Source organism: Candida albicans, chromosome 1 (assembly GCF_000182965.3).
Source record: "Candida albicans SC5314 chromosome 1, complete sequence".
Lineage (NCBI taxonomy): Eukaryota > Fungi > Ascomycota > Pichiomycetes > Serinales > Debaryomycetaceae > Candida > Candida albicans.
The window spans coordinates 977,196-991,565 of NC_032089.1; the positions used below are offsets into that span (position 1 = coordinate 977,196).

Sequence of the window (14,370 nt, forward strand, 5' to 3'; positions counted from 1 at the left end):
TCTTTATGTCATTTTGTAATCTATATTATTTAATTTTTCATAAATCATCACAAACCATTTAACTGTAAATTCGAAATCCTCATTTAGTATGCTTTGGTACAAATAAGTAAAAGAACCATGTAAATATCGTTTATCAAAAAATTCTTGATTCGATTCATTGGGGTTAAATGATTGTTGCCCATAAATAATAGAATCATAATAATAATTAGGGACATCTATTATATCTCCATTTTCACCTGTTTTCAAATATAAATAATCACGATCATTTAATTGTAAATCATTCTCTAAATATGCCAATTTATAATTAGAAACTTTATATTCGGCATAATGCTGTAATTTCTTATAATACATATACCAGGGATAATCTTGCATCAATCCATCTTCAACATTTTCATTCCATTTATCAAATATTGTTGTTTGATTAACAATATGATCCATTAACTTATTGAATTGATGAGTTATTTGACGGAATTTAACAGGCTCATTAGTATCTAAGTCTTGGAAAATTGTCGATTTAAAAATGAGATAGTTTGGAACTACTAAATCATCCCATTTAGATAAAGATTCTTTGGTTTCAGCTTTGAATTGTTTATAATATGTCGATATGGCTTTAAAATAAGCATGGGTCTTATAATCATATACTTCATGTTCCGTTAGGGAAATCCCCAATAATCCAATAAATCTAATCAACAGTCCATGAAGTAATAAATCATCATCAACTTTTTCATGAATCAACCAATCATAAGAATAATAATTCGAATTTGGTATATAAATAGCTTTGTCATGTTCAGGATCATTTTCAAATCTAACATTTATAATTGGTGTGGCTAAATGCTTTTGAAATATCATTGATTCAGTAGAGTCAATAGGTAATCCCAAATTGTTGTTTATACTTGTCTTATCTTGCTTCCACCAATAACGATATAACGTAGTAAAATCATTATGAACAAAATTATCAATGAGAATATCATTATCATTGTTGTTGTTGTTGTTGTTGTTGTTGCCCTTGTTATCTGTTATATATACATCATCATCCCCAATATTATGTTCGCCCATTTTGTTAGTATATGAAACCGATTCCTTGGGGATTGGGATGGATTTTGCAGTACGACGTAAAACACTGTTGAAAACAGCATTAGCATCTACGGCAAATTTGCTGCCAGTAACAGCATCACCATCAATACTTATATAAGCAACAATAGTTCTTTTTGGGTTGAAAACAGTAGTATCATTGATAAAACTTTCGACCCCTAATAAATTCAAATATGATGCATCCCATGAAACAAATTTTATATTACGTAACGGTTTCCATCCAACGTTAACTAATTTCTGATAATACCTCATAATTTCCAATAAGACAGCGTGTCCAGAAAGTGGATTTGATGAAGTATATGAATCACGCCTGGCACCAATCACAATATCAGCATCGTTGATTATTCCCTTTATTGTTCCCACAATATTAGTAAATTCTTTAGGTTCCTCAGAGTTTGCAAACCGTGTATCCACTTGAAGTTTATATTTAGCAGTAGTAGTGGGAGCAAACTCCCAATTTGAATATGGACCGTTTCCAGGAAATGCAAATGTATTCAAAATAGGTTTGATTTCGTCTTGGCTAATTGGAATTGCTGGAATCTTGGTGTTGTTAAGTAAACTACCTCTTGTTATAGCATTCTTCAACAGTTTGACTTTATCCTTTCCAAATGAATTATAATCACTCTCGATATCGTAATAACTAAGCACTGCTTTAGCTCCATGGTGTTCAGCAATAGCTATTTTCTCACATATAGTGATGTTACGATCACGATAACTTGATTTTATAATAACAACCTTATCTTTAACCTCAACGTTATTGTCTAACAATAAACTGTAATCACGTGGATATCCATAATTGACAAACACATACTCTCCAACAAAATGCCCACTTTTCCCCAAAGCAAAGTAAGCTGGAGTGCTATAATCTAGTTCAAGTAAACTTGGTATATAAATGGTCTTACCCTGTTCATCAAATAGCTTAACACTCGAACTCTCTGGCGTACCAATATTAACTTTACGTTTAACCACCTGGGTTTGGAATGCCTTCAAATCTTTAAATCCAGAAATGACAAATTCAGTTAATTTGGGATTATCTTGAGACATCAAATTATATGAAGATTGTTGATTTATATCAGTAAAATTTTTTAATAAACTATCAATATATTCTTCAGTCGTCAATGTGTTTTGTGATTTACCTATCCCTGTCATTTGTAAATAATGTCTTTTAACATCCGTTTTAGTTAATCGAATACCATGCCAATTTCTATAATCTCTAGCTAATGATGTACGAGGTAAAAACGTTAATTGAAAAATAATTAATGCCACTATACCCAAACAACAAACCCATATGAAACTTGGTCTTCTGGCTAATCGTAACACTCTGCTCATGTTATCGTCATCGTTATAGACTTCCTCATTTTCATTTTCATTACCATTGTCAGTATTACTATTCTCAGGTCTTGCATTGGGGGACTTGTTATTTGCTGCTAATAATGGATCCGTTTCTTGTGTGGTAGGGGGTGTTGCCAAGTAATCTTGAAGTCCACTTTGCTCTTCCAATTCTGCCAGTGACGGTGAAATCACATTAGTGTCAGTGACACTAATATCTGTTTGAGTATTGTCATTGTTATTGTTGCTCTCTAATAGTTGGGTTTGTTCGTTCACATTATTATTCTCCGCGTTTTCCGAGTTTGCTACATCAGTCATGATGAGCTGAGGAGTTCTTTTATATTAAAAAAAAGGGACGTGGGTTGAAGTATTGACAGAACTAATTTAATTGAGTTTAAAACCTAGTCTTTGCCAATTCATTCAATGAGGAAACAAATTGTATGTAAGTGTTGCAATTGAGCTTACTTTCCAGTAATAAATGAAAAAGGGAGGAAGATTAAAGCGAGAATAATATTTTATCACGTTGTTGCACAAAATAAGTAGAAGCTATTTTAAACGAGAGAAGATCAGACACCAAGGAGAATGAGAAAGATTTAGAAATTGAGTCAAATTTATAATACTCGTCAAATAAGTAGTAATGTATATTTTTATATGTATATCCACGTTTTAATATGCAATATATACATTTCTATACTGTAAAATAGCAGTTGCAAATTGAAGACATTAAAAGATACTAAAGATATTTTTAAGGTTTAGCACCACCAGTCTTATTGTTCACCACGTTTTGATTTATTATAATACATTTCTCCAGTTTTATTCCTCCAATTTACAACAACAAACCTGATGCTTGGTTATGCATAATGTGTATCATGTTAATACTTGACAAAGCCATTACAGTTGAAATGTGAATCCCACCAAAAAAAGTGGCCGTGTTATGGTATCGTCCACGGTTAAAAAATATGTCGTGTATGAAGTCTATTGATTACTAGTATTTCCACTCTCTTGTATTAACCCATTTAAAACATCAATGTCAAACATATTAACCCCCAGTTGCAAAGTTTTAGCTAGTATCACCAATGATTTTTCTGTGAAATCTGGTTTCTTTCTTAATTCATCTAAATCATCGCCAAATTCAGTAGTCATAATTTTTAAGAATTCATTGTTCAATTGAGTTTTCTTTTGATCCAAATTTTTGCTAATTTCATTTATATTTGGTGTGTTTTTAATTTGATTATCATTAGTGATATTAGAAATCGATGTTGTTGTGAATGGTACAGTACTTAATTGTTGTTTTTCAGTTATTGATAAATTCTGCGGTATCAATTTATTACCCTTATCATTTGTCAAAGCACTATTTTCATTGTCCGATTCTATATCTATATCATCGATGTTTATATCTTGTTTCAGTATTTCTTTTTCAGGTTCATCTAAGTCTTCGTGATCTGATTCAGAGGATGATGAAGAGGATGATTCACTCGAAGAAGAAAAATCTTCTGTTCTTCTCTTTTTTCTTCTTCTATTTGACCTTTTCTTATTGTTATTATGAGCGTCTGATGCTGCCATTGGATATAATAGTGTTGTATAATACAGTAGTTGGCTTTCTTTATGTAAGATGAGCTGAGTTGTATGAGATGCGCTTATGGATTTTTTTTTTCAACTTCAAGGCTTGTTAATGGATTGGAATTGTGTACTACACGACTCGAATTATACAAGAGTTATTTATATTGAATCATTGCAAAACTATATTTGGAACAAAACTGGTGACTATTTATGAATTAATCTATTCTAATTTGTTAATGATAGAAAGTACTACAATTTGGCTTCAGTAATGAGTTGTAATAGTATTTGTAAAATTGGTAGCATCAAAGAGTATAAAAGAAAAACAATGGCTAGCCAACAATTTCTACAACGTGGTATTTTCTACAAAGTAGTGTGTGGTTAAGAAGATTTTGGAGTTTATTTCTGTCACTACTACATAGTTTAATACTATAGTGATATACTATCAAAGCCTAGTAAACAATCTATAAGCACTTTCAAAAGTGTATGGCTGTATCTGTTTGAGTAAACCGTTAGACGGGAAATCAAACTATATTGAAATTTACCAGTAATGGAAAAAAAGTATACTTTTACGTTGAAGAGAAAACCAGAAAAAAAAAAGAAACCAAAAAATGAAGAAGAATCATTCGTAGTTAAATTAATTTTTCATTACAATAATATTTTTTTCTTCTTCTTTCTTTCTTTTTAATGGTTCATTTTTCCTATATTGGTTCTTCTACATTCAATGTAATTTAATTAATATATTATTATAAATTACTACCTCCCCATCGTCATCATCACAGTTCATTCTTATTCATCACTCCATGAATAGATATATCTATTATATACAATACTATCCAATTTCTACAGCGTAACTGAGAAACTATATCCATACCTAAACTTGCCTACTCCGATCTTTTCTTGCTTTCATCTACGATAATACTTAATTGTGATTTTCCCTCTTTCCCCTTGATACTACATATATCAGACAAGCTAAGTTAAGTTAAAGCATTAATCATGTACACTACATTGGAATATATTTGTACTATTGTATCTATTATCAATTTGATAACAGCATTGGTTATATACATTATTGATAGAAAACAGGGTGTTTCCATCAATTCCGGAAAGCATTTCCAATCTTTTAAAACCTGCATTACCATGTCAATTTTGTTTGGAGTATTGTCAATGTGTGTGACACTAAACAATTTACATCATAGCCATCGTATAGATCAATAAATAAATAAATAAATAAACTTATTTCCACTCAACCTGTTTCTGTATATATATTTGTATTTGTATACATCAAAATAAAGAACAAAACAAAACAAAAAATATTTCTATATATATATCTTTTTGAGGGTATATGTGTTTACAATTACTCTCTGACTTTTAAACTTTTTGTTTTTTTACATCTGGTTCTTCTTCCGCTCCATTTGATTTCAAAAGTGGTGTTGACATATCAGCATGGAAATCTTTGATGATTGAATCCACATCATCGATATTCAATTGTCTGACATCACCCAATTTCTTAATCTTGTTAGTGACTTCTTTACACTGTTCATCAGTTAAATGCAAGTTCAACTGATCAACTCTTGATTTGATGGCATTCCAACCAGTCAATCTATTAGCAAAGTGAATATATCTGGTTAAACCGAAATCACTTGGACTCAAAATTTCATAAGTAGATGGATTGGCCAAGATAGCTTTAGCATGGATACCAGCTTTATGAGTGAAAGCACAGAACCCAGTGATCGGATTATTGAATGGAATGTTAACTTGAACCGCCTCAGCAACCAAATTTTCAATATCTCTCAATTTATGAACTTTATATTTTGACAAAACATATTCACGATCAGCAGCAATCATTCTCGCCATTAACCCACCCAATGGAGTAATACCATTTCTTTCACCAATACCCAATACGGAAACATCAATCAATCTGGCCCCACCTTCCAAAGCTGTGTATGCATTGGCAATGGCACAGCCAGTATCATTATGGAAATGACATTCAATGTCACACTTGACTACTGATTTCAATGTTCTCACCAATTCATAAACTTGTCTTGGATTAGCACAACCAACAGTATCAGCAATACCAACTCTGTTAACCCCAATTTTATCAACAGTACGGTAAATGTTTAATAAATCAACCAAATCTGATCTAAAAGAATCTTCAGAACTGAAACGGATTTCAATACCTTTTGATTTGACAAATTCAATGACTTCAATAGCACTTTGTGCAATATAATTCATATCTTTACCATGAGAGTATTGTCTTAAAAATTGGGAAGTTCCAATAACCACATCAACTCCATCAACCCCAGTTTCAACAGCAACTCTGGCATCATCCATATGACATCTAATGTGAGTCAATATTTTGGCTTTTAAACCTAATTTACAAATGGCTTCACAATCTTTTCTTGATTGTTCAGATGCCACTGGTGAAGTCAATTCAATATAATCAACCCCAAAATCATCTAAGGCTTTAGCAATTTCAATTTTGGTTTCGGTGCTGAAAAATGCATTGGCAAACTGTTCACCTTCTCTCAAAGTTGATTCAATCAATTGAAAATTGCCAACATTCGAAAGAAAATCACCTGGATTAGGACCATAAGGGTTATGTTGGATTTTGGAACGATCGAATGATTCTGAAACTTCTTTATATCCGTCAACCATTGTTTTAACTAGTATTGAGATTATAAGAAATTAGTTAGTTGAAGATATAACAGATGGTAATCAAATAAAAAATAATTTTCATTGGATTGATTGAAAATGAGAGCAAAAAAAAGTGAAAGATGTGTTTTGATGAGACACTAAAACAGAGTCGTGTGAATGTTACAATCAATGGAAATGCAATGGAAGCGCTTATCAGGAAGAAGAAGTTTACAAGTATGAGGCTGGATCATAGTGCAATACTTTATGAAAACCAATTCAACAAAAATTGACTTGTTACATTGATTTTAGCTACTGTGTGATAATTGATATAGGTAAGTGGCAATACTTTTCATTTGCCATTGTTCCTCTGGTGCCCGTTGTTTGATTACACTATTTATCTTGAATGTATTCTATTAACTGAACACTATTCAAGTTGATATTGACTTATAGTCTGACAAAGTTAGGTCATACCATGTCTAATCGTATACGTGGTCAGTTTATTTACAGGCAATAGAACCCTGTACAGCTTCGGAACTTATGATCTGAACATAATACGGTGATTAAACCACATCGCATGTATAAAGTTCGGAAATTTACCCAATCAAGATAGTCAACTCTGACATTGAACTTTGAAACAATTGTTTTTTGAGCCAGTCGGTGTTAGGAATAATCACGATATGTATGGGGTGATTTAAAGAATGTTCACGGAAATTTTCCTGTTGGGTAAATTTACCGAATTTGCTGAAAATTAAAGGGGTGGGCTAGAAACGAAAAAAGAGAAAAGGCAAATAATTCTCCCTATATAAACCCGACAAAAGTAAGTTTTGACAATTATCCAAAAATATTTCATTCAATCTTTTGTAATTGGATAAAGTCATCCACACAACATATCATTACCATTCCAAAAACATATCAATCATGTCAATTGAACTTAAATATAACAATTTGGGTGAATCAGGATTAAAAATTGCCCCTATTATTGTGGGTTGTATGAGTTATGGAGACAAAAGATGGGCTCAATGGGTATTAGAAGATGAAGAGAAAATTTTCCAAATATTGAAAAGATGTTATGATGTTGGATTAAGAACATTTGATACTGCAGATGTTTATTCTAATGGGAAATCTGAAGAATTAATTGGGAAATTTATTAAAAAATTCAATATTCCTCGTGATAGAATTGTTATTTTATCCAAAGTTTTCTTCCCCGTTGATCCTCAAACTCCTGGATTTTCATTGGCAACAAGAGATAATTTCCCAGTTTTAGATTATTATAATTCTCAAGGGTTATCAAGAAAACATGTTTTACAAGCTGTTCAAAATTCAGTTGAAAGATTAGGAACATATATTGATGTTTTACAAGTTCATCGATTGGATAAAGATACTCCGAAAAAAGAAATTATGAAAACATTAAATGATGTTGTTGATCAAGGATTGGCAAGATATATTGGTGCTTCATCTATGAAGGTGACTGAATTTGCTCAACTACAATTTATTGCTGAACAAAATCATTGGCATAAATTCATTAGTATGCAAAATTATTATAATTTGATTCATAGAGAAGAAGAAAGAGAAATGATTCCATTTTGTAAAGATAATTTCATTAGCAAAGTTGGGATAATTCCTTGGTCACCTATTGCAAGAGGGGTGTTAACTCGTCCAGTTGATACCAGCTCTGAAAACTCAAGAGATAAATTAGATAAAACTTTTAAGTTATTACATCTTGATGAATTGACTGATGCTGATAAAGAAATCATTTCTCGTGTTGAAAAAATTGCCAAAGACAACAAAGTAAGCATGGCTGTTGTCGCTACAGCTTGGGTTATTAGTAAAGGATGTAATCCAATTGTTGGACTTTCTTCTGTTGAACGTGTTGATGATATTTTAAAAGCTACGGTTTTGAAGTTGACTGAAGAAGACATTAAATATTTGGAAGAGCCTTATGTTCCTAAACAGCCACTCAATTGAGCTAGAAAGTAGATGGGTGTAGACATTGAAGTAAGACAATAAAAATTGTGATTTTGATAAAAAAGTGAAAGTCTTGCTACCAAATGTGTACTGGCGCCCCACAATAGTTTTTTCTCTTTGTTGGATTGGGTGGACAACGACAATGTAACACAGTTTGTGGATTATTATTATCTATCATTACAATTCCAAGAAATATTGTTGTCTGTGTCAAGTGGAAAACGAAATTAAACACGCATTCAAAGAAAACCACAAAACACTGTAGAATGAACACGAAGGAAATCTCAGATTGTTTTTAATATGACACAAAATGAACAATACTTTAGAAAATTTCAAGATTTCAACGATTTCAAAGATTAGCAAAGAACACTTGCATTGATTGTAAAAATCTTCTCAAAAAGTGTCTAATATAAATATAAAAAGCTTTTTCCCGCTTTTCCCGTATATATTCACATTATTTATTCACTTATAGGCTATTTCACTTCCCATTATGAAGGCAATTGTATACCACGACAGAGGAGATATTAGATACGACCCCAATTTCCCTGATCCACAAATCATTCGACTGGATGATGTCAAAATCAAAGTTCATTATTGCGGGATTTGCGGTACTGATTTAAAAGAATATAGTGATGGGCCGATTTTTTTCCCACCGAAAGGTGAATTGAATGAAATTTCTCAAATGGAATCAATTCAAGTCATGGGTCATGAAATTAGTGGTGAAGTAATTGCTATTGGAGATGATGTAACCAATGTTAAAGTGGGTGATAAAGTTGTTGTTGAAGTTACAGGTACCTGTTTAGATAGACATCGTTACCAAGATTCTAAAAATGGCGATCTGCCTAAACCAAATTGTCCAAGCTGTGTTTCGGGTAACTATAATGCTTGTGATTATCTTGCTTTAATTGGTTGTGGATTTGCTAATGGTGGATGTGCAGAATATTTAGTTGTTGCTAATCTGAAAGTTATTGCATTTGATCAAGATAAAATCCCTATGGATATAGCCGCGTTAATTCAGCCAATAGCTGTTAGTTGGCATGCTGTTAAAGTATCAAATTTTAAACCCGGTTCTAATGCATTAATTTTAGGTGGTGGTCCCATTGGATTAACAACAATTTTTGCTTTGAAAGGTAATCAAGTTTCTCAAATTGTTCTAAGTGAACCAGCATTAGCAAGACGTCAATTGGCAGAGAAATTAGGAGTTATTACTTATGACCCTACTGGTAAATCAATTGAACAATGTGTTGAAGATTTAAAAAAATTATCCCCCGGAGGTTATGGATATGAATATTCATATGATTGTTCTGGAGTTAAAGCAACTTTTGAAACTGGATTGAAAACTTTGAAAATTCGTGGATGTGCAACAAATGTTGCCATTTGGGCTCATAAATCAATTCCATTATATCCTATGGAAATTACCCTTTCAGAAAAAATGTTAACTGGATCAATTTGTTTTGTTAAAAAAGATTTTGAAGAATCAATTAAAGCAATTGAAAATGGTTTAATATCGATTGATGAATTGAAAATGTTGATTACTCTGAAAATTCATTTACAAGATGGAATTGAAAAAGGGTTTTTGGAATTAATTAATCACAAGGAAAAACATATTAAAATATTGTTTTCTCCGAAAAGTGAATATTTACTATCCAATGGAGTAAATGATTCCAATAAATAAATATACTAATAAATAATAGATATAAATATATACAGTTTTAAAGTAGAATCGAACTAATGACGAAACTACTTCTTCACTCATACTTCTTCAGTTTCTCTTAATGATGTCAATCTACTTGATCCTCCAGTGGTTGCTGTCCTCCGAATTGGTGGTAAGCTTAATTCATCTTCATCTTCATCTTCGTCGTCATCACTATCATCTTCAATTTGTAATGCAGTTTTACGTCGTTGAAAATCTTTAATGTGAGCTCGATTCAATCGATCACTAATCACTTTAAAAGTACTTTTACGACGTGATAATTCGGTACTAGCAATAGTTTTCCTACTGATTGGAATAGAACTTTCATCGATATGTGTATCCCTATCACGAGCAGCAGAATAACCAGTAGTTGCTGAAGTATCAATAGTAGTAGATGCATTAACACCAACATTGCTAGGACTTGTAGATTGGAAATCCATTGAATAATCTTGGAAATTAGGTTCTTGTTGTTCAGAAAACTTGGAGTAATACCGTAATTCAACTAATTTCTTGATGGCTTTTTCAACCTTGTTAGACACAGAATAAGGTAATGGAGTATCTTTGGAAGCTCTAAATAAAATGACATTGGTGGCATGTTCGTTTTCCATTCGGAAAAGTATCCAAATGAATCTTCTAACAATTTCTGCTACAGCAATACAAAAACTTGTCACTGCTGATTGTTGAATTTGTCGAGTGAAAAATGCATAGAAAACCCATTGAAATCTTAAAATTACATCAGTAATCATTGCTGCATAATAATAATTTGGATTCTTATAAAATAAATGATCCCTCAATAAGAAATTTTTCGAATCAGATTGTAATAATGACCAATCCATAACAATATCCCAAATTGATGAAATAATGGAATTCATAGATGCAAACACAATGAACACTGCCCTATTTTGGGTTTTTCTATCAATACGATAGATACTCAATGTGATATAATATATTGCTGTAATTGTGTACTTCATCAGGTTTGCTAAATGTGGGAACCAATCACCAGTATCCATATAACGACGAATACATTGTAAAAATCTCCATATACTGGGCAAAGTACTGAAAAATCCCATTAATCGAGATTTATCTGATCCACAAGTATTTTGTGATGGTATTTGGCCAGGAAATGTCCCTTTCCAATGATGTGAATATAAACAAAAGAAAAATGAAATGTTCCCCATGGTATAAGTCAATGAACTCACAATATCACCTAAAAAGAAATCACGGAATTCCACAGGGTATAATCCAGACAATAATAATCTCCAAAGGGCTACTTGTAACCATCTTCTACTATTACCATAAAGTATATTCCCCGGTAAGAAAAAAATTATTAACATGACAGCAAAATAAATCCATGGCCAATCCCTTCCAGGAAAATCAGATGGCCAATAATTGTTAAAACTGAACCATGCTAAAATAGTGAAAAATGCAAATCCAAATGATGGTAACATTAAAAATTGTTTATAATTTAATGTTGTAGCAATATTGAATTCAAAAATAAATCTATAATTGATTTTAAATTTATCAAATACTGCCATATTAACTGCAAATAAAATAAACGTTAAATTCAAAAGGAAAAACCCTGCCCAAATTTGTAACAAGTATTTCCCCTCTGTCATGTCTCTATTCAAAGTTTTATCTAACGCCGTGTAAAGTGCCAACACAAATAACGGCAATCCAAATCCAAGAAATAATCCACTAACAAAAAATTCCTTATAAAATGATGGCGGTCTCATTTCTGATGCATTGATGGCGTATGCAATGGTTTTCAATTTTTCCAATGAATGCTTTCTATCGGTTGATGTTGAATCGAAGAATACAATGTATAATTCTTCGACATGGTTGATTAACTTGTCTAGTAAATCACTAGTTAAGAAATAAGATGTTGTGTCTATTTTATGCATAAAAGGTTGCATAAGTTCTGTTTTCAATGCCTTGTCATATTTCTTGGTGATTTTTCTAAATGCAGTTCGATTCATGGTTTTAAATGATTTTAATAATGATAATGCTCTATAATGTTCTAATAATGCTGACTTCAATTGTTTTCTTGCGTATAAATATGGCACCCCAAAATGTTGTTTATGTAAGGCATAATCACGTCGTCTAGTTTTCCGTAATTGTTCTTCAGTTTGAGGTGGTGGTGGTTGTGGTGCAGCAACGTTAGGGATGAAAATCGATTCACCATCAGATTCTTCAAGTGATGTCAGATCAATGGTTGCGCCTTCCGTTATATCAACAATCCCATTTCTCACCCTATTCTCCGCATAGTTTAGATCTGCTTTATCTTGGATTTGCAAAGATATCTCATCTTGAAATTGATTGTCCCGTTTATTTTTTGTCTTCCATTTTTTCAAGAATCGTAATGACGGTAAGCTAGGTAATTCAAATCTATTCAAATTACTGATGATTGATTTTGTATGGAAAGCGAAATCATTGACTTTGTTGACAACGTGATCAGTATTAGATTTAACTGGATGGTTTTTGTTGTCATGAATATTTTTCTCTTTGATAAGTTGAGTCTTTTGATCTCGAAGTTGATATAATTGATCTTGTAAGAGCAAGAATCGTTCATACACATCTTGTTCCTTTTCAATATAAAAATCATCAACTTTCATAAGTTGTTCATTCAACCATTTGGTAAAGTTTGCCTTTTCTTTTATATAGTCATCTTTCTTGCTAGAGGATCTAACTGAAGTAGCAAAGATAGATAATCGGCGTCGACTATACCCGGAGTTAGAATATTGACTAGCTGATAAGGGTGGTATTCCTTCAACTTCATTCTCATTGTTCTCATCTATGGCTCCTGTAGTATACACTTGCTGAGGTTCTGTAGGGACAATCAAAGGTGTTCTATCATCAGTAGTATTGTTAATATCTTTCTTTTGGAATTTCAAAGTGTCTTCAAAAGCATACTCTTCTTGTAATTTTTTACATTTTTTAATTAATTTTTTCCCTTCTTTATAATCCACATATTGATCCTGCCATTCAGGGACTAAACCTTCTTTCAAAGATTCAGCAAATTTCATGCCAATATGTAAAGTGGTGGTTGAATCTGATAAAGTTGTGCTAGTGAAAAGATAGCTTTGTGCGTGAAGAGACTAATAAACTTTTGGTGCGTGGAATCTTTAGTATTCGTCTTCTATATATATACTCTTTTTTTTTTACTTTCCAAACTGCTGCCATATGCATTTGAAAATGGATCGTGCGTAATCTTTTTTTTTACCACAAAGTTCAAGCCTCTTTGTTTTGATTTTGCGTTATGGGTGTTGATAGTATCACCAGGTGTAAAGGTTGACGGTGGTAGTGGTGTGGTATATAATAGAGCTTCTTCTACTTCTAAACAAACTGAAATGGCTAACACTTTTTATATCCAAAGAAAGAAAGGTGTATTTAAAGTTCGATTTAAATTAGAAAGAGATTCGTCAAGTTTCTTTGAAATCTCAATTTGTGGTTGTAAAAAAGTTTTTTGAGCGATTTAAAAAACTGTATTTAGAGAATCATTATTGTTTTCATACTTCCTTTCTTCCGTTCGACCAATGAGGATTAATGAATATGGTAGATGAGAAAACAATCATGCTTAATAATATTTGTTTAAACTGTTCAATGCCGTACATATAATTACATAGAAATGAATTTTTGTTGATGTGATGTAAGTTAGTTAGTATTATTTTCAATTTGGTGTTGATAATTGAAAATAATCTTAATATTTTTTTCGTAAATCAAAGCCAACCAGATCATCACACACGTGTCACACAGATCCATGTAACCCTTGATTCAGTAAATATAGGATAATGCAATATTAAATACCATTTCATAAATAAACACTATATATTTGTTACTATATTTTAAAATACTTGTGAAATTACTTACAATATGGAGAAGAAATGTCTTAACATCAAAAGGAAGACGACTTTCAAGATTGTCCTTGTTTTTCATCAATATCATCATCACGACCGGGACCTTAAAGAACAAAAGTTTGTAATACACAACATATAAATTGAAACTCATCAAATCTCAAAATTTTAAACTCAAACTCAAACTTAAACTTAAAAAAAAATAAAACAAAAACAAAAACGAAAAATAAAAATAAAATAAAATAAAAT

At 31.7% G+C, this 14,370-nt stretch overlaps 7 protein-coding genes across 7 annotated transcripts; 3 read left to right on the forward strand and 4 right to left on the reverse strand. All coding sequences in view use genetic code 12, as the record gives it.

Moving 5' to 3' along the window:
• Positions 1-3: 3 nt before the first annotated feature.
• On the reverse strand, positions 4-2,739 carry CAALFM_C104700CA (uncharacterized protein; the record flags this gene model as incomplete). Its single annotated transcript, XM_708492.2, has 1 exon — positions 4-2,739. One exon carries the CDS (start codon positions 2,737-2,739, stop codon positions 4-6), a length of 2,736 nt encoding a protein of 911 aa, XP_713585.2.
• A 657-nt stretch (positions 2,740-3,396) lies between these two features.
• CAALFM_C104710CA (uncharacterized protein) lies at positions 3,397-3,984 on the reverse strand (the record flags this gene model as incomplete). Its single annotated transcript, XM_708490.2, has 1 exon — positions 3,397-3,984. One exon carries the CDS (start codon positions 3,982-3,984, stop codon positions 3,397-3,399), a length of 588 nt encoding a protein of 195 aa, XP_713583.2.
• Positions 3,985-4,974: 990 nt separating this feature from the next.
• Positions 4,975-5,196, forward strand: CAALFM_C104720WA (uncharacterized protein; the record flags this gene model as incomplete). Its single annotated transcript, XM_019475101.1, has 1 exon — positions 4,975-5,196. One exon carries the CDS (start codon positions 4,975-4,977, stop codon positions 5,194-5,196), a length of 222 nt encoding a protein of 73 aa, XP_019330646.1.
• A 153-nt stretch (positions 5,197-5,349) lies between these two features.
• Positions 5,350-6,636, reverse strand: LYS21 (homocitrate synthase; the record flags this gene model as incomplete). Its single annotated transcript, XM_708489.2, has 1 exon — positions 5,350-6,636. One exon carries the CDS (start codon positions 6,634-6,636, stop codon positions 5,350-5,352), a length of 1,287 nt encoding a protein of 428 aa, XP_713582.1.
• An 897-nt stretch (positions 6,637-7,533) lies between these two features.
• LPG20 (aldo-keto reductase superfamily protein) lies at positions 7,534-8,580 on the forward strand (the record flags this gene model as incomplete). Its single annotated transcript, XM_708488.2, has 1 exon — positions 7,534-8,580. One exon carries the CDS (start codon positions 7,534-7,536, stop codon positions 8,578-8,580), a length of 1,047 nt encoding a protein of 348 aa, XP_713581.2.
• A 487-nt stretch (positions 8,581-9,067) lies between these two features.
• On the forward strand, positions 9,068-10,252 carry IFE1 (putative dehydrogenase; the record flags this gene model as incomplete). Its single annotated transcript, XM_708486.2, has 1 exon — positions 9,068-10,252. One exon carries the CDS (start codon positions 9,068-9,070, stop codon positions 10,250-10,252), a length of 1,185 nt encoding a protein of 394 aa, XP_713579.2.
• A 77-nt stretch (positions 10,253-10,329) lies between these two features.
• On the reverse strand, positions 10,330-13,293 carry SYG1 (Syg1p; the record flags this gene model as incomplete). Its single annotated transcript, XM_708485.2, has 1 exon — positions 10,330-13,293. The coding sequence occupies one exon, from the start codon at positions 13,291-13,293 to the stop codon at positions 10,330-10,332; it is 2,964 nt and encodes a 987-aa protein (XP_713578.2).
• Between the last annotated feature and the right edge of the window lie 1,077 nt (positions 13,294-14,370).